We start from the raw sequence: 19,168 nt of genomic DNA on the forward strand, positions 1-19,168 counted from the left end.
TGTCTGCTTCTTTTGTCTCCCACCTCCGAGGATCTGGCTTTGGGGTAGAGAGAGAGGAGAGAGAGGTGCTGGCTGCGCAGTTGTGGGCCTGCACTTTCGCTGTTTGCTGCCGGGATCGATACACCATATGGACCGCAATGTTTGTGGCCACCCACAATGGACCGCAGTTCGTTTGCGGCCAAGCACCACCCGGGGATGGACCTATGGGTCAACGTGGCACCTATGCCATACAGGTGAACCACTTTTAGTTAACACCAAGTGCACCACAAGAAGAGCAAGAGACACCTGCAGGGTTAGGGGTTGTCGAATTTATTTTTATTCCAATGAACAATGGTGACTGCACCGATTGGTGGTGGGGTGGTGCTTTTGATGCTCGGGAAGGGGTGCTCTGCACATTATTAAAGGCCGTCGGCCACAGAGCACTCGTGGGTTGGTGTATCGATGTTGGCAAGCGTGCTCTCTCTATGCATAACATCTGCATGTGTTCCTCCAAAGACAGGTCCTGGATCGTAGTGTAGATATCAGCGTAATCTTGTAAATAATGCTCCCTACCGGCTGTATGTTTAGTTTGAGAATTCTTTCCGGATTCGGTTATCCTGTGGGTATGTTTCTGTGAGGAGAAGGGTGCAACGTCGCAGGGGGACATATTTACTCATTCGTGAATATCTGTAAAACTGTCGCACTCAGGGTAGAGTTAATAGTAGAGGGAACTACATTGCGTGCCACACTAAAGTAGGTAAAAATTTATCGGGTCGGGACGCCCCGAGGGTAGAGAAGGGTGCAATGTTGCGAATATGGAATTTGGCCTCCATATCCGCTTGTAAATATTCCCCTATTTTCTCCAATACTCCCCAACTTTCCCCAATCCCCCATTCCCTAGTCCCATTGCATGTAAATAACAATCAGTAGAGCCGACCTTCCCCTTATTCCCCCATTAAATGTCGTGCCCAGGTCCACCGCACCACACGTAGACAACTTTCGGACATCTTGCTAGTTATTCTTAGTCTATGTCAGTTAAGGCCTCGTTTCCATTAAGTATGACTCTTCGTTGCACCAGAATGTGATTATATGGCACCAGTAGTGAGTTTAGGACCTTTCCCATACCTCCTCCCATCTTCTTCCCCGTCTACAACAACAGAGGGGCACGGCGCTGCGCGGGGGGGAGTGTGCGTCCTCCCACCGGCTCGGTTCGCCGCCATCGACAATGCGCTCCAGACGATGCGCTCCAGACCATGCGCTCCACGGGGTTACCACGAAGGGGCTCCTTGTCAGCTCCTCGTCAAGGGCGGAGCCTGGTAAACCCCCCGCACGCACCCAATGAGAAGCAACGTGCCGATTCCACGAGGCGGAGCTAACGAGCCGAGGGCGTGTCACTCCCCGCCGGATATACGCGGCCACGCGCCGGATGTGACGGGAGATTCGCCCCCAGCTGGAGAAAGACGGACCTGCGAGCGCTGAAACAGATGCGCCTGAGTTTGGAGAGGCCTGAGAAAGCCCCGCCTGAGAAAGAACGTCACCTCTGAGCGCTGCGACGAGACCTCCCCGCATCTCTGGACCGAACCGTGTTGATCCTGCCCCGAGCCCAGGAGGACCTGGAGCCATCGATACCCGCTTTCCTGCCATCAACCCCCGTGTGAGTCAGCCGTTGTCCCGTTTGTCTGTCGTCTGTCCGGGGTTAATATAAGAGTGTGTCTAAGTGCCTGTCTTTCTGTGATATACCTCTCGTCCCTGTAATCTGACCTTCCGCACGAATATAATCTCCTCCGGAGGTCTTGAGAACCGTATCCCTGGTGTCTGTCATTATAATTCAGCCGTGTGTCTTCTTTTTCCTTATTGAGCCAGCGTGGCGCGGCTTTGTCAACGTTCGAGTACAATCGGGTAATTTGTGCGGACACGACGGCCATTCCGCTCGGCCCACCTTAACATCAAAGTCGTGTCAGTAACAATATATATATATATAAATATATATATCTGTATATATCTATATCTATATATATATATATATATATATATATATATATATATATATATATATATATCTATATCTATATCTATATATATATATATATATATATATATATATATATATATATATATACAGTATATATATATATATACAATATATATATATATATATATATATATATATATATATATATATATATATATATATATATATATATATATATATATATATATATATATTTATATATATATACAGGCCTGGCATTTAATATGGAATATTTTTTTTTTCTTGACTTGGGTTTACTTTCTTAACTCAGTATATCAATCTGGTGAGTTTCTTTTACACTTTGGTGATTTATTTGTGAAAAGAACCATGTCACTGATTGTCTGTCGCAGCAAGAAGTCAACAACAGGATTATATCACAGATGGCGTGGCAAAATGTACGGCTAGGTGCATTTGATGATTGGCTTCACAGTCGGGTATACAAGGGTTGTTGCGTTCTGTATTAGTGGAAAACAACTGCTGCACGTCTCCAAAAGTTATTGCCGCTTCCTCTGGAGATGGTCCGTCAACTCGACAATGCTGTTTGTCATGGAGTGGTGGCTTTACAAAATTACGGCATGAATCAGCGTGCTATTGCTCGGCAGTATGGCATCATTCAAAGTCAGGTGTCAAAGATCCTGAAACGAAATGCTCAGAGGGGTGTCCCTACTCCAATACCGAGGCCAGGACGTCCCGCAGAACCACAAGGAGGGATGATCGCCAGCTGCACCGGGTTAGTCCGCAATGGCCGTACCAGGTCAGCTAATCGGCTTAGGGCTGAGTGGCAGCAACTGACAAATGTGCCTGTATCCAGAAGGCTAGTCAACCAACGACTGGTTCAAGCAGGCTATCGTGCCAGGCGTCCCCTGAGAAAGCCACGCCTGACCAGACAACACCACCAGCGCCGATTGCAGTGGGCCAGAGAGCACCGTCAATGGCAGCCAGGACAATGGAATCACGTGATCTTCAGTGACGAGTCTAGATTTTTTTTTTTTTTTTGTATACTGAATCGAGGCTCGTGAAAGAGCTAACATTTACTTCACAAACAAATCGACCAGACAAACAAAATACACAAAAAGAGGGAGCGGAAGACAAGATGGGGAGAAAAGGGGAAGGACACAAACACAACATCCGAGAGCAGGGAGATGTGTGGAAGGGAGAGGGCCCGGGGGGAGGAGGCATGGGAAGGGGGGGGGGGGGGAGGGAGAAGTATAAAGCACAAGGACACCAAGGACTTCCAGGACAGAAGTTGGTATTTCAAAAAGGGGAATTGGGGTGAAATTAGCGGGGGTAGAAAAGATCAAGGTTTTGGATGGGGGAAGATAAGAGATGGTGGTGAACAGCTGTTTTAAAGACTTGGAGGGTGGAGTGGGATTGAAGAGAGTGAGGGAGTTTGTTCCAGAGGCGGGAGAAAAGAGGAATGAAGGAGGGAAGGTGAGCAGAGAGTCTTGATTTTGGCAGTTTAACCAAAAGAGGGTTGCAGGCAGATCTTGTGCGACCTGTAGGATTATTTGCGGGACAGAGCCCAGAGAGAGCTGGGGGGGCAAGGCCAGAGAGCAGTCGGTATAAGACGGAAAGACCACCAACCTGCCTGCGGTGAGTGAGTGAGAGGCCCTGGGAGTTAGCTTCATCGCGGGAGATTCCAATGATTCTGAATGCTTTGGTTTCAACAGCGCGAAGGCGAGCTAGGTGTGAGGCAGGAGCACCAGCCCAGAGGGGAGAGCAGTATTCCATTGAGCTGCGGATGAAAGCCTTGTATGTGGTGAGGAGCTCAGGTGTGCCAAGGAAGGACTTCGCACGCCGGAGGATGCCCAGTCGGCGACTGGCTTTGGAGGCCAGATTTGAAATGTGGTTTTTCCAGGAAAGATCATGGCAGATAGTGAGACCCAAAAGCTTGAGTGACAGAACTTCTTGGAGAGGATTATTCAGAAAGTGGATGGGAGGGTTGTCCAGTCGGTCTTTTCGGAGAGACATCGTAAGAGTGTGAGATTTGTCAGGATTGAAAGACATGTTCCACTTGTTTGCCCAGTCTGTGATTTTGTCAAGGTCTGCAGAGAGTGAGGAGGCTGCAGACTGCCGATCTGAGGGATGAAGAATGGAGCGACAGAGAGTAGAGTCGTCAGCAAAGAGATAGAGAGGATTTTCAAGAGAGTCAGAGAGATCATTGATGAAGACCAGAAAAAGCACAGGGCCCAGAACACTGCCTTGGGGAACTCCAGCCTGAACAGGAAGAGGAGATGAGAGAAACCCATTCAGGGCCACACGTTGACTTCGACTAGAGAGGAAGTCCGCCAGCCATGCGTGGAGATTTCCATGGATACCAAAAGAGGAGAGTTTGGTGAGCAGAGCGGGGTGCCAGACTGTATCGAAGGCACGTGATATATCAAGGGAGACTGCTCTAATTTCCTGTTTGGCATTGAGGACCTCCATCCATTGTTGAGAAAGCAGAAGCAGCATGTCCAGAGTGGAGTGTCCAGGTCTGAAACCAAATTGATGATCAGAGATCAAGCCATTGGAGAAGAGGAAAGATTTCATATCTGAAGCAATGATGGATTCCATGACCTTGCTGATAATTGGGAGAAGGCTGATTGGTCTGTAGTTGCTGGGATCTGTTTTTGCACCTTTTTTGTGCAAAGCGGTGATGTTGGCAGATTTCCAAGCAGATGGAAGATGACCTAGACTCTAGAGCAAAAGAGAGGGTGAAGAGAACAGAGAGAGGGAGTGAAAGAGCGGAAGAACATGATTTTAGGACCCGTGGGCTGATGCCGTCAGGTCCAGTTGCAGAATCAGAGTCAAGGGTTGACAGACACTTTTCCACCTTGTCAGGAGGAAAGGACACAGAATCCAGGAGCAGCTGGGTACGACTGGGTACGGTGGGTACAGAGAGGGATGGGTTTGGGACACAAGATTTAGAGGCAAACACAGAGTTGAGGCATTCAGCTTTTTCACGTGTGGAGTCAGCCGTGTAGCCATTTGAGGTGAGGGAGGGGATGGAGGGGGAACAAACACCAGAAACAGATTTGACCAGACGCCACCAGGATTTGGAAGAGGGAGACAGATAAGAGAGATCGGTCTTGAGAACGGAGAGATATTGTTTCCTGGCTCTCCTGAGGGTGGACACACACTTGTTTCGGGCTTTGTGAAAGGAAATGAGATTTCCTTCCGTTGGATTTGCTTTCCAGGAGATGAAAGCAAGTTGTTTCTGGGCAATAGCCTCACCACAAGATTCCGTGTACCATGGACGGGAGGAAGGGTATGACAACTGAAGACGAGAAGGGATAAAACTGTGCATGAGAGAGAGCAATTTACTTTGGAAGAATTCCCAGGATGAGTTGATGTCAGAGGCAGGAGAGATGGGAGACCAGTCCAGATGATTGATGGCTGCTTGAAGACCGTGCCAGTTGGCCTGAGTGAAATGCCAGACTCGTCGACGCTGAGGAGGCTCTCTGAAAATGGTCAGAGAGATGTCCACTTTAACAAGCACATGATCAGAAGAGCCGATTGGAGCAGAAGAAGAGCAGCAGACATTTTCAGGGAAGTTAGTCATAACCAAGTCCAGAAGAGAAGATTCTCCGTTGACTGAGATCCGGGTTGGGAAATTGACAGATTGTGTCAGTCCCAGTGAGTCACAGAAGTCCTTTGCTGAAGAGCCGTGGCTGGTGAGAGAGGTACCCACCCCCAGCCAACTGGCATGGTGACAGTTGAAATCACCACATATGAGGAAGAGAGAGTTGGGATGGGTAGATAGAAGTTGGTCCATATTATCAGACAGCGAGATGTAGATGGAGTCATCACTGTTTGGTGGACGGTACAACACGCATATGAACAAAAGGTGGGAGCGAAGGGGAAGCCGTAGCCAAAGGTATTCCTGGGGGTGAGGTGGAGAGAGGGCAGTGCAGGGCGAGTGAGGAAGAGAGTTTTTTATAAAGATAGCAACCCCACCTCCAGAACGAGGCTCAGGTCTATCATACCGGAGGAGGGAGTAACCTGGGAGAGATACCAAGGAATCAGAGACATCATGAAGGAGGAAGGTTTCTATTAAGCAGATCACGTCTGGTTTGTCAGAAGCAACCTGTATGGAGAGATCAGTTAAGTTTGAGCGAAGGCCCCGGATGTTTGAGGTCCATACTGTTAAGGAAGAGGAAGGGGGAGCATCGGATACAGAACAGGGGGGGGGGGGGGGGGAGCGGTAGGGCAGGATGTGGAAGAGGAGGAAGAGGTAGGGAGAGCTGTTGCAGGTGTGTCAGAGATTACAGAATAGCTTGGAGAAAGCGAAGAATGGGGCGGACAAAAGGTTTGATGGTGTTTGGGTGAGGCGCAGTGAGGTGTTATTTGAGGAGGGGGAAGAGTGAGGCAGAAGGTTGAGGAAGATGAAGGTGAAAGTTGGAAGGGGGAAGAAGCGGGGAGGACGCTTTGAGGAGGAGGGGTGAGAGGGGAGTCTAGGAGGGGAGGAGTGAGGGAGAGTCTCGGAGGGGAGGGGTGTGGGGGGAGTTTAGGAGGGAAGGGGCAGGGGGGGAGATTTGAAAGGGATGGGTGTTTGGGAATATTTGGGGGGGAGGGGCAAGGGGGAAGATTTGACAGAGATGGGTGATGGGGAAGATTTGGAGGGGAGGGGTGAGATTGGATTTTGAAAAGTGTACGATTTATGGGAAACGAACATTTATTGCAAAATGAGTTTCTTGAGACATTCGAGTCAAAAATACGTTTGAGGACGCTGAAGGATGGGTGGAGTTCTGGAGAGTTTAGGGAATGAATGAAAGATGCACTGTAAGAGATGGAATTTTTTTTTTGAATGAATAGAATTGGTGAGCAAGTCGAAAGCATCCTTTTATAGAAGAAGTAGAAAAAAGTGTTATAGAATATGACATAATAATAAAGTTCTTCAGGGGACAGATGAAACATGTATTAACAACTTGATCACGTGATCTCGAACAACGTGGTCGAAGAACGAAAGAACAAATAACGAAGAACGAAAGAGCAATAGAACGAAGAACGAAAGAACAAATAAGAACGTACAAGCGGATAAGAACAGGGAAGGGAAAAAAATTTTTGGTTTTTTTTTTGAGATTTTAAAACAAGGGAGTATGGGTGAAAAGACCGTGAAAAACAGACAGACAGACAGTAGTTGCAGCGCGATCGAAGAACCGCTGAGACAAAAAACAAAAGCCTCAAGCCAAGGTCTGAGGACACGGTAGCCTACTACTACTAGCACTACACTAGGCCTCAGAATACACGATACGAAAAAAACCGACGATTCTGTACACAGGTATGAAAAACCAACACCGAGAAACCTATTAAAGTCACCCCAATAGGTACATACACCGAAAGAAAGATAAAGATACGCCAAAAACACAAATGTGAAAGATCACTTAGCTTCGTAAGCGTGAGTGCATGGAACAGCTTCGAAAAGACGTGACCTCGCCGTGATCTCCGGTCTATCGTGAAGATGGCCGCGTCCGAGTGCGCAGACAAGTGCATGAAGCCTACAACAAAGATTGTATAGTGCCAAGATTCCAAGCTGGAGGTGGTGGGGTGACCGTTTGGGCTGCTTTTCATGCAGGGGGCAAAACTGACCTGGTTGTTCTGAATGGAAACCTGAACCAGTTCAAGTACAGGGCCATTCTGGAAGAAACATTGCTTCCATTTGCTCGTGCAGCCTTTCGAGGAAACTTTGTCTTCCAAGATGACAATGCACGGCCTCATCGTGCTCGCATGATCCAACACTTTCTTGCTGACCATGCTGTGGAGCATATGGAGTGGCCTGCCATGTCCCCGGATATGAATCCGATAGAGAACTTGTGGGCAGAATTAACGCGTCAAATCTACCACTTGGACCAGCAGCCGACCTCTGTGCGTGAATTGCAGCAGGCTGTTGTCACTGCATGGCAAGCGATTCCTGTCCAAACCTTGGCAAATCTCGTGAACAGCATGCCTCAACGTGTACGTGCTCTCCTGAATGCTCGTGGGGGTTACACGAAGTACTGCACTGTAATTTTACTGTCCGTAATCCCAGTCGTAATTTAACTTTTGTTAAAATTTTTTTTGGCGAATGTGCAAAATAAAGATATACTTCTGGAAAACGTACAGAAGTTTAACACTACTGTCCGTGAATTGAGTTCGATATCAGTTTACATCACTTTCAAGGATCAATTTATTTGTTTCGAAATGTCAAATGTGGTTTTTGTTTCTTTTAAAGGTCACATTAACAAAATCTAGAATAATTTCAACATAATTCCAATGAACTTTTGGTTCTAAGACATCTTGAAAAGTAAGTTCACCCCCACAAAAAAAAAAATTCCATATTAAATGCCAAGTCTGTGTGTGTGTGTGTGTGTGTGTGTGTGTGTGTGTGTGTGTGTGTGTGTGTGTGTGTGTGTGTGTGTGTGTGTGTGTGTGTGTGTATATATATATATATATATATATATATATATATATATATATATATATATATATATATATATATATATATATATATATATATATACAGACGATATAGTTGGCCGTGCAAAGACAGCCTATCGAATATATAGTTGTGCAATATATATATTCGATAATCTGGACTTTTTTTCCCTCTAATTTACTACATTAATTTTTGTCCACGTCAGATTCAGCTTTCCGTTTCAAGTCAAACTTTCCGTGAATTCCATCCGGTTTCCACAATCGCAGAAATTTACTTGCTCTAAAATTACTGCACCTGCTTATTGGTACACATCCACAAGGTGCAGGCCAAAATTAAATGCAATGGTGTTCACACCTTCGACATCAAATATATCCTCTGCACAAACGTCCTGATCTCCGATTCAGTTCAGATTCAGTGCACGTCACTTGTACCCTTGACATGCTGCTTCTACTCTCCCAACAATTAATTGAGGCCCTGAACGTCAGAATAGTCTGGCAGCCACCTTGCTCTCTAAACTCTCTGACAATGGCATTCAAGGCCAAGTCCTCGCTTGGAGTTACCGATTTTCTCCACTCTCATGGATAATATTTGACTTTCAAAGGACACCTTTAATCTCTGTCAAGCCTGGAAAGCCCCAAGGCATTATGGCCCTAGTCATACTCCTGATCATCAACAATCTCTCTAACTCTCTGCAAAATCTTCTATCTCTTTGCTTATGGCACCACCCTCTGCCATGACATCGATCATTCTACAGATAGACAGGCAGCAGCCTCGACCCTGTTCAGACCATGAAAATAAAATAAAATGACAAGCTGGTCAAACACTTGAAATAAGCCTTTTAATGGCAAATTAAATGGCAAAACAAACAAATTTCTCACACTCGATCTCACTGTCTGTCTGATGGGACCATTTAGCCAACCCTCCCATGTACTTTCTTAGCAATACTCATGAGGAAGTTCAGTCACCCAAACATTTGGGCATCACTATCAGCCATATTTCTTGGGCAAGCCACATTTCTAAGATGGCCGCCAAAGCCAGTCACCGACTGGGCATCCTCAGTTGTGCAAAGTCCTTCCTTGGCATACTTGAGCTCCAATCCACCTACATGGCCTTTATCGGCAGCTTAATGGAGTACTAATCTCCCATTTGGGCTGGCTCCCCTGCCTCCCTCTTTGCTTAGCTTGATGCTGTGGTAAAAGCAAGGCCTTAAAAAGACTTTGGAATCTCCCACGATTAAGTTGGGTCTATAGGCCTATCACTCAGCGCAGACAGGTCAGTGGACTGTCTTCCACCACCTCCTTTCTAGTCGAGCACTTTCTGCTCTTTCCATGCTTTGCTCCCCCAGGTTTCTGCAGGGTGCACATGGTCCACCATCAACCTCCTTCTGGTCAAAGTACCTAAATCCAGGATCACTGCTCACCTCCACTGATCTTTTTCCCCACCTGTGGAACAAACTTCCACATTCTCTTCAATATCATTCTTCCCTCCAGGTCTCCAAGAGAGCCGTTCATCATTTCAGATCGTCCCCAATCCAAAAACTATGATATTAGCTCATTAGCCCTCCCCAAGCATACCTTTCCAAATTTCCATTTTTCCTTCATGAAAGTTTGCTTCTGTGTCCATCTTGTCTACCCGACACTTCATTTATCACTCTCCCTCTACTTTGTCGCTCAACCCTGCTGTTGGTGCGTTTCCGCCGTCTATCTACTCTTCCTTTTGTTTTGTTAGCCTGATCTGTTCCATGTTATAGCGCTCCTCCACAATCCTAGCCTTTGTGCACAAAAAAATAAAAATAATAAAATAAAGATAGCTTAAATCTGGCATTTTCATTTAAAATCAAAAGAGCCTGCAAACTGAGCCATCCCAATAAAAAGTAAATAAATAAATAAATATAAAATCACCCACCTTCAATGACTTATCCTCCTTTATGCGCTGTTCTTTGCCCAAGGGTACCACAGTGAAGATTTTCCCACTTTGGTCTTCCTCATCCTTTATGGCTTTTGCTGCAGGCTTCTTCACAGTCTGTATAAACAGAAAGTGAAGTGGGGGGAGGGGCAGGGGAAGGTGGAAGAATAATAATAAACAAGCGTTACGCCTCGGTCCCCCGTCGTTGAAGTGATGTGAGTTGACAAAGTGGAAGACGCAAGGCGACCATCTTGGATTTTGACGTGGCGACCCAATTTTCAATAGCGTTCTCCCTTATGCGTAGATACACCCACACACCAGATTAGAAGTTAGTAGTTCGTTTATTTTTCAAGATATTTCGCTCACAAGGTTCAGACATATATATGGTGGCGGCCATCTTGGATTTTGACGTGGCGACCCAATTTTCAATAGCGTTCTTCCTAATGCGTAGATACACCCACACACCAGATTAGACGTTAGTAGTTCGTTTATTTTTCACAATATTTCGCTCACAAGGTCCAGAAATATATATGGTGGTGGCCATCTTGGATTTTGACGTGGCGACCCAATTTTCAATAGTGTTCTTCCTTATGCCTAGATACACGCACACACCAGATTAGAAGTTGGTACTTCGCTTATTTTTCAAGATAGTCCGCTCACAAGGTTCAGACATACAGTCACGTGAAAAAGTAAGTACACCCCATGTAAAGTTTTGACTTTTTCAACATATTTCAACATACAGATATTTGATCTTCATTTCAACAATATTGACAGATAAAGGTGATATAATATAACAAATATCATGAAACATTTACATTTTGTAGTCCATTGTATAATTTAAATAAACATAAATGCAAATTTCGCATGTGGAAAAAGTAAGTACACCCTTACATTTATCACTACTTCAAATACCTAAAATTAGAATCAGGTGCACCAGCTCAGGTGCAAATTATTAGAACATCGTTAGAGAGGATCTTGGAGGAACCTGTCATTTAAACCTCAGACATTTACTTTGGTTTGCTCTTTGCTGTTGATGTGTGCAGCGTCACCATGCCGAGATCAAAAGAGCTCTCTGAGGCCTACAGAAAGAAGGTTATAGATGCCTATGAGTCTGGGAAGGGATTTAAAAAGATCTCCAAACAATTTGAAATCAATCATTCGACTGTCCGGAAGATCATCTACAAGTGGAGAAGATTCCAAACAACTGCCAACTTGCTCAGGCCAGGCCGCTCCAGCAAGTTCAGCCCGAGAGCAGACCGCAAGATGCTGAAAGAAGTCTCTAAGAACCCCAGAATGTCATCACGGGACCTACAGGTAGCTCTTGCCACTGTTGATGTCAAAGTGCACGAGTCTACCATTAGAAAGAAGCTGCACAAATTTGATCTACATGGGAGATGTGCCAGGAGGAAACCTTTGCTGTCCAGAAAGAACATCAGGGCAAGACTAAAGTTTGCCAATGAACACCTAGGCAAAGACCAGCACTTCTGGAGCAATGTGCTCTGGACAGATGAGTCTAAGGTAGAGCTATTTGACCACAGTACCAGAAGACATGTTTGGCGAAAACCAAAGACAGCATTTGACCACAAGAACCTGATACCAACTGTAAGACATGGTGGTGGAAATATTATAGTTTGGGGCAGCTTTGCTGCATCAGGGCCTGGGCAGCTCACCATCAAAAATCCACTATGAATTCTTCATTGTGCCAAAGAGTGCTTGAGGATAATGTGAGGCCATCTGTCGGAGAGTTGAAGCTCAACCGAAGGTGGACCTTGCAACATGACAATGACCCTCAACATACCAGTAAATCCACCAAGGAATGGCTGAAAAGAAAGAAATGGAGGGTTCTGGAAAGGCCAAGTCAAAGCCCGGATCTAAATCCCATCGAGATGTTGTGGGGGGATTTGAAACGAGCTGTGCATGCAAGAAACCCCTCAAACATCGCACAGCTGAAAGAATTCTGCATGGAGGAGTGGGCAAAAATTTCTCCCAGTCGATGTCAGAGACGGGTAGACAGTTATAAGAAACGCCGACTTGAAGTTGTTTCTGCCAAAGGGGGCAATACCACCTATTAGAGCCAAGGGTGTACTTACTTTTTCCACGTGTGAAATTTGCAATTATGTTTATTTAAATTATACAATGGACTACGAAATGTAAATGTTTCATGATATTTGTTATATTATATCACCTTTATCTGTCAATATTGTTGAAATGAAGATCAAATAGCTGTATGTTGAAATATGTTGAAAAAGTCAAAACCTTACATGGGGTGTACTTACTTTTTCACGTGACTGTACATGGTGTCAGACATACATGGCGGCGGCCATCTTGATATTTTGACGTGGGTTGCACCCACACACCAAATTAGAATTCGGTCCTTCGCTTACGCACGCAGGCACGGACGCACGCACACACACACGGACGGAGGGGAAAACCATAGTCCCCCTTTCGCTCCACGGTGCGACGGGGGACAAAAAAAAACATAGGAGTTTGGTTATTGTGGGATAATATGCGGTTACGGATTTGACACACGCACCGGGCTCACTGCGGACACTGGCAAAGGCAATTACACAGAGCAGGGTCCGCAGTGGCGTTACCTACTCATTGGAACAACTACCCGAGCTAGGGTCCACCCGTCTTTCATAGACTATGGCCGAGCGAACCGTGGCATAACACTGGCTCAGCACGACCGAGTCAAAACAGTGGGGCAGAACTCCCGTCTGTTATGCACATGCTCTATCCGATGAAATAATGAAGGAAAGAACACAAGCAAGGAGGTTTGAAACGTTTACAAAATATAAACACGTATGTACAGGGTGTTTCAAAAAGTGGACTATTTGAGCAGCCTGATAGTCTGTCGTTTCTCATGCTGTAACCTTGTCTGTTGCAGGTTATGATGGTGGTATGCCATTTCTAACAAGTAGGCAGCAGGACCCTACGTCAACGATGGTGTTGACAGTGGACAAAAAGTGAAAATCGTGACCTTTTGTGGTTTGAGACAAAATCCTACGTGCAGGTGTGCCGACGATACCATCAGCATCACAATGTTCAAACCCATACTGGACCTTCCAATGGGAGTATTCGGTGGTTTATGGAGTACTTCCAAGTACATGGAAGCGTGAAAAATCAAAATAAAGGCAATAGTGGGAACATTGATCTTGAGAGATTCTGCTGTCGAAAGTCTTAAGAAATCCCACCGTCGGCGTTTGTGAGAACTAGCGATCTGTAAAGCATAAACCAACTCTGAATGACATGGCAAGATGAGTAACAATGTGTGATTGCTTCAGTGACCGAATGGGAAGGTACACAAATTGGATCATCTCCTTGTGGATCAGTGATGAAGCACACTTCCATTTGAATGGGGCCATCAACAATCACAACAACATCTTCTGGGGTGATGAAACTCCTGAGGAGGTGTCTGAGATGTCTAAAAAAAATATGCAGGCTTGACCCCTGTCAAACACTCAGTCCGCACTCCCAGAACATACACCGGGGGTCAAATCCTAAAATTCGTTACATATTTCATGCACCCCACCCCCCCCCCCCATGTTGATTGCGTATATAGAGTTTCATTGAAAGAGGTGTTAAAATGTTCCCCTAATTACATTAGTTGGTATTTGACCTTTTCATCCTGCTCCAGAGGGCAGGGCAAAAAAATGGTATTGCTCTTGCACCCTTCTTGCCATGTGTTGATCATAACTACCAAGTTTGGTGAATTTCTGCACAATTGTTGAGGTGGGGATAGCCGGACAGACAGACAGGCAGATAGAAAGACAGACGACAACATCCCCGTTTATATTCAAAAAGCGTGGGGATAATAAACTATTACCTTGTTCTTGACACCAACATTTTTAGCTTTCTTGATGTGAGCAGGTGGACATTCCTCAGCTGGATGGGAACTTGCTGCATGGAAAGAAAAATAATAAAATAATCAAAAGTCGTTTAGCCATGACTGAAAAGTAGGCTCTGGAATCCTACGGTAAGGCTAGCTAGTACGGAGGACAATACAATACATGTATTGTGGACAATACATCCACAATATAGTGCCGTGATCAAACAGTTTGGATAAGACGAGACACCAAAATTCCTTCACGCACAACGGTTTATTAAAACAAAGGCAAAGACGGTGAAACATTCCCGCTAGCACGAGTAAGGAGCAGGAAGAACCTTCCCTTTCCAGTGGAAAAATAGAAATTATAAGAAAAGAGTCAAGAATTACAGGCTTGCACTATACCAACAGGGCATCAACAGACTGCATGAAAACATTTATACTGTCGTGGACAAAAATATTGGCACCATTGCACTTTTTTCAAATAATTCACCATTTCTTCCAGAAAATTGTTGAAAAAAAATAAAAAATCTTTTGATATCCACAAATGTATTTCTTTGATTCGCAGTGGAACAAAACAAAAAGAGCTGAAAAATTAACTAAACCTTGGCTTATTCCTGACAAAAATCCTAAAATGGCCCGGACAATATTATTGGCACCTTTTAGAAGTTGCTAGAAATAATTAGATTTCAAGCTGGTGATTCTGCTTTACTTTGGGAAGTGAACTCACCCATGGTGAGTTGCAGGTGCCTGCAATATAAAAATCACTCATTCAACCAGTTTTAATAGAGAAAAGGAGTCATTCTGATGTTTTGTGTCACTGTGTGTCACTGCAATAAGCATGGAGAAAAGAAAGAAAACCAGGGAATTGTCTGAGGAATTCAGACACAAGATTGTAGCCAAGCATGGACAATCTCAAGGCTACAATTCCATCTCCAGAGACCTTGATATTCCTGTGTCCACCATACGCAATGTTATCAGGAAGTTTAAGGCCCATGGAACTGTAGCCAACCTCCCTGGACGTGGCCACAAGATAAAAGTTGCTCAAAGATTGCAGCGAAGGATTGCTCGAATGGTGGAGAAAACACCTCAATCAACTGCCAAACAGATTCAAGCTGACCTTCAGACACAAGGTACGACAGTACCCCTGCACCATCCGTCGCCAACTCAATGAAAGTGGGTTCTATGGTAGGTGTTACGAATTCATGTGAATTACTATTCAGGTCTTTGCTTATCAATGTGTAGTCGATTAAAGGTTGTTGTGATTAAAGGGTCAGGAGCCCTTCTGGGAAAAAGGAGACCGGAAACGGAAGGAAAAAGACACGAGGTCCTAGAGAAGCGACGATCTTCTTCTTCTTCCTCGCCAAGCTCCGAGGCGAGGGTATCGATATCGAGCAGCGTCTGACGCGGCGTTGGGAAACCCATCTGGCGAAAGGAATTACCCCTTGACACATGGTCCTAGAGAAGCGACGATCTTCTTCTTCTTCCTCGCCGAGCTCCGAGGCGAGGGTATCGATATCGAGCAGCGTCTGACGCGGCGTTGGGAAACCCATCTGGCGAAAGGAATTACCCCTTGACACATCAAGTTGCCGTGGGTTCGTGCACGGAACCCAGCGTCCTACACAGTTCGCCTCCCCGTCTACAAGGACGCGTACGGGTCCGCACCTTGGGCCTCGCGCGCTGGACAAGCCGCGCGTTGCTTTGCCCGCGTTGCTTGGCAAGGAGGTGCGCGCTGCAACCGTTGTTCCCGGTACGTGACGTGCACGTTTGGGAGCACGTCAGCCAGGGGTTCGTTCAACCGCCCGTGTGCGGAGAAGCCGACCATCATCTTGGTCAGGAGGGGCCCAGAGACATTGTGAGGGACAGAGACCAAAGGGGTCGTGAGTACCCAAGGGGTCGGGAGTGGGGAAAGGGGACACACATATATAAGATGGCCATGTTAATCATATTGGTGATTGATTGTTGATTGTGGATTGTTGATGGTTGTTGATTCCTTGGGGGAATATATTATTGATTACTCTGGATCCTTGGTGTGGGGTTTCTTATTGACTGGAATTCATATTGATTGCGTTACGAAAGCGTATAAATCATATATCTTTCTGGCGGGGTGCCTCCCACGGTCCGGGGGTCACCGAGACCAGGTAGTTACCGGGAGGACCACGTAACAGAATTGGGGGCTCGTCCAAATTACGATTTGCGGATTCGCAATTGGGTCTACGTCCGGGATCTAAAATTGTATAAAATAATAAAATAATATTTTTATTAATTAAAATTTATTAATTACGTATTAATTGGTATATTTTTGGGGAAATTGGGGGTAAAGTCTTGGGTGAAGGTTAACAGGTGTTAACGATAGGCACCATGGCGTTTGTGGCACAGAACTTTGCGGTAACCCCGAGTGAGGCACAGTTCCGAGCGTTACTAAAGTCGGACCTCTTGAAATTGGCCAAACATTTTAACTTGGAGGTCCGAACTAATTTGAGGAAGGCAGAGTTGCAGACCACGGTGATACAATCTATGGTGGGATTAGGAACATGGGACGAGTTAGCCTGGGAGTGGCTACCCGAAGAACCAGAAGACGTTGAGCTCCGGAAACTGGAGTTGCAATTACGGAGCCAGGAACGGATCAAAGAAGAAGAAAGGAAAGCAGAAAAGGAAAGAGCAGAAGAGGAAAGGAAAGCAGAAAAGGAAAGAGCAGAAGAAGAAAGGAAAGCAGAAAAGGAAAGAGCAGAAGAAGAAAGGAAAGCAGAAAAGGAAAGAGCAGAAGAAGAAAGGATAGCAGAAAAGGAAAGAGTAGAAGAAGAAAGGAAAGCAGAAAAGGAAAGAGCAGAAGAAGAAAGGAAAGCAGAAAAGGAAAGAGCAGAAGAAGAAAGGAAAGCAGAAGAGAGGAGAGAAGAGAAACAAGCAGAGGAAAGGAGAGTGGAACGAGAACTCCAGGAAAGGTTAGAAGGGAGAAAAGCAGAGGAGAGGAGAGCTGCCAGGGAACTCGAAGCAGAGGAGAGAAAAGCCGAAAGGGAGTTGAAGGAACGTGATCTGGCGCTTCAGCAAGAAATTAAATTCAAGGAGCTGGATTTAATGAGAGAACGGGGAGAGGTACCACCCTTGCTGACGGGGTCGACACCTAGCCAGAACACCTGGGATGTGGGCAGACATGTGAGGCTGGTTCCACCCTTCAGTGAAAAGGAAGTCGCAAAATTTTTTCCACACTTTGAGAAAGTGGCTCGACAGTTAAACTGGCCGGAGGAGGCCTGGACCATACTAGTGCAAAGTGTGCTGGTGGGAAAAGCTCAAGAGATTTATTCGGCACTACCAATGGACCAATGTGCAGATTATGAGGTATTGAAGAAGCACATCCTCAAAGCCTATGAGTTGGTTCCGGAAGCTTACCGGCAAAAATTCAGGAATGCCAGGAAGAGGGAGAGTGAGACCCATGTGGAGTTTGCTAGAGTGAAAGAAAATATGTTTGATCGGTGGTGTGAGTCAAAAGGAGTCGGGAACGACTTCGAAGCATTGCGTGACCTGATGCTGGTGGAGGAATTTCAACAGTGTGTCCACGAGGACATCAAAGTGTACCTGCAGGAAAAGAAAGTACCAAAGTTGTGGGACGCAGCCACCATGGCAGATGATTATGCCTTAACACACCGGATAGGGGTCCACGAACCTAACTCCTCGCCTAGATCTCCGCAGGGGAGGTGTGGAACAGCAGGTGCGGAGAACGACAATACATGGCGGCGGCCTCGAGATGATTATGGGGACAATGCTGATACCCGAACTGTTCGAAATCAGGGGGCTACGGGCCCACGACAAACTTATTTTTCGGGGGGCCCGAGGCAGACCACGAGTTTTTCCTCCGGGCCTACTTGCGCTTTTTGCAAGAAACCTGGACACTTGATGTCCAGTTGTTACCTCATGAAAAGTAAAAACCCAGAGCGGAGTCCGACTATTACCACTCCGAATGCGATGGCAAGCGTAAGAAATCGCCCACAGAAGAGTTACCAACCATTTATTTATGAGGGGTTGGTCTCACTCAAGGGAGACTTGACTAACTCAAGACCGGTTAGAGTTTTGAGGGACACAGGAGCCCATCAATCCTTAATGCTTGAAGGCATTTTGCCATTGTCAAAGAGTACCGCAACTGGTGATAGTGTTCGGTTACAAGGGATCGGTGGCTGTGTTAGTGCCCCACTTCATGTCATCCATTTGGAATCCGATTTGGTGTCAGGACCGGTCACCGTCGGTTTACAAGCCACGCTTCCTGTAGAGGGAGTATCTGTGATTATCGGGAATGATTTGGCCGGGGGGCAAATTTATGGTAACCCGAGGGTGGGTAAAGAGCCCCGCAGGGGAAATAACACCACCCCCGCTCGGGATGGCGACAAAAGTTCCAAGTTATTTGTAGGGGGACTGAACTTCAACACAGAGGAAGAAGTTCTGACCTCTGTCTTCAACAGATATGGGCCGCTGGTGGAAGTGCGGGTGGTAAAAGACAGGGAAACGCAACGGTCAAGAGGGTTCGGCTTTGTCACGTTTGCAAGCACAAGAGACGCCAGAGAGGCAGAGAAGAATTGGAATGGTAAGGATTTGGAGGGTCGGACCATAACAGTAGGGAAGGCATTTCGTAGACGTCGAGAGGTCTACAGAAGAGGACAACTTGGCGGTAGTTTTGGGGTTGGCAGCAGCCGATATTACTATGGAGGCTCCCAGAGTTACGGCACCTCCCGAAAGAATGAATGTCAGAGCACTGGCCGAGAAGGAGACCGCCAGTCAAGTAACGGCTGGGACAAGGGGTCCCACCGTAACTGTTAGGAGTCTGGAGAAGTTGAAGCACTAGATACGGGGGAGCCGCCGAGCCGGGGCTCCTACACGGACTAACCGTGAACGCCACGTTCTTAAAGGCGTCCAGGTAGTGAACTTTCCTGCACGGACTAACCGTGAACTCCACGTTCTTAAAGGCGTCCATGTAATGAACTTTCCTCCCCGGACTAACCGTGAACTCCACATTCCTTAAGGCGTCCATGTAGGGAATACT

General features: G+C 46.1%; 2 protein-coding genes across 2 annotated transcripts in view; one reads left to right on the plus strand and one right to left on the minus strand.

The window, feature by feature from the left end:
• Window positions 1–19,168, plus strand: part of LOC137414448 (uncharacterized) — a 368,155-nt gene that overhangs the window by 195,318 nt on the left and 153,669 nt on the right. The window lies entirely within an intron of this gene.
• Window positions 1–19,168, minus strand: part of CKAP5 (cytoskeleton associated protein 5) — a 138,451-nt gene that overhangs the window by 44,696 nt on the left and 74,587 nt on the right. Inside the window, exons 23-24 of the mRNA XM_078770985.1 lie at window positions 14,140–14,213; window positions 10,314–10,430 (exon numbers count right to left, since the gene is read on the minus strand). Coding sequence (XP_078627111.1) covers window positions 10,314–10,430; window positions 14,140–14,213 — 191 coding nt within the window. The remainder of the gene's footprint in view (window positions 1–10,313; window positions 10,431–14,139; window positions 14,214–19,168) is intronic.

The sequence above is a fragment of the Myxine glutinosa genome, chromosome 1 (genome assembly GCF_964187855.1).
Source record: "Myxine glutinosa chromosome 1, kmMyxGlut1.1, whole genome shotgun sequence".
NCBI classification, from domain to species: domain Eukaryota; kingdom Metazoa; phylum Chordata; class Myxini; order Myxiniformes; family Myxinidae; genus Myxine; species Myxine glutinosa.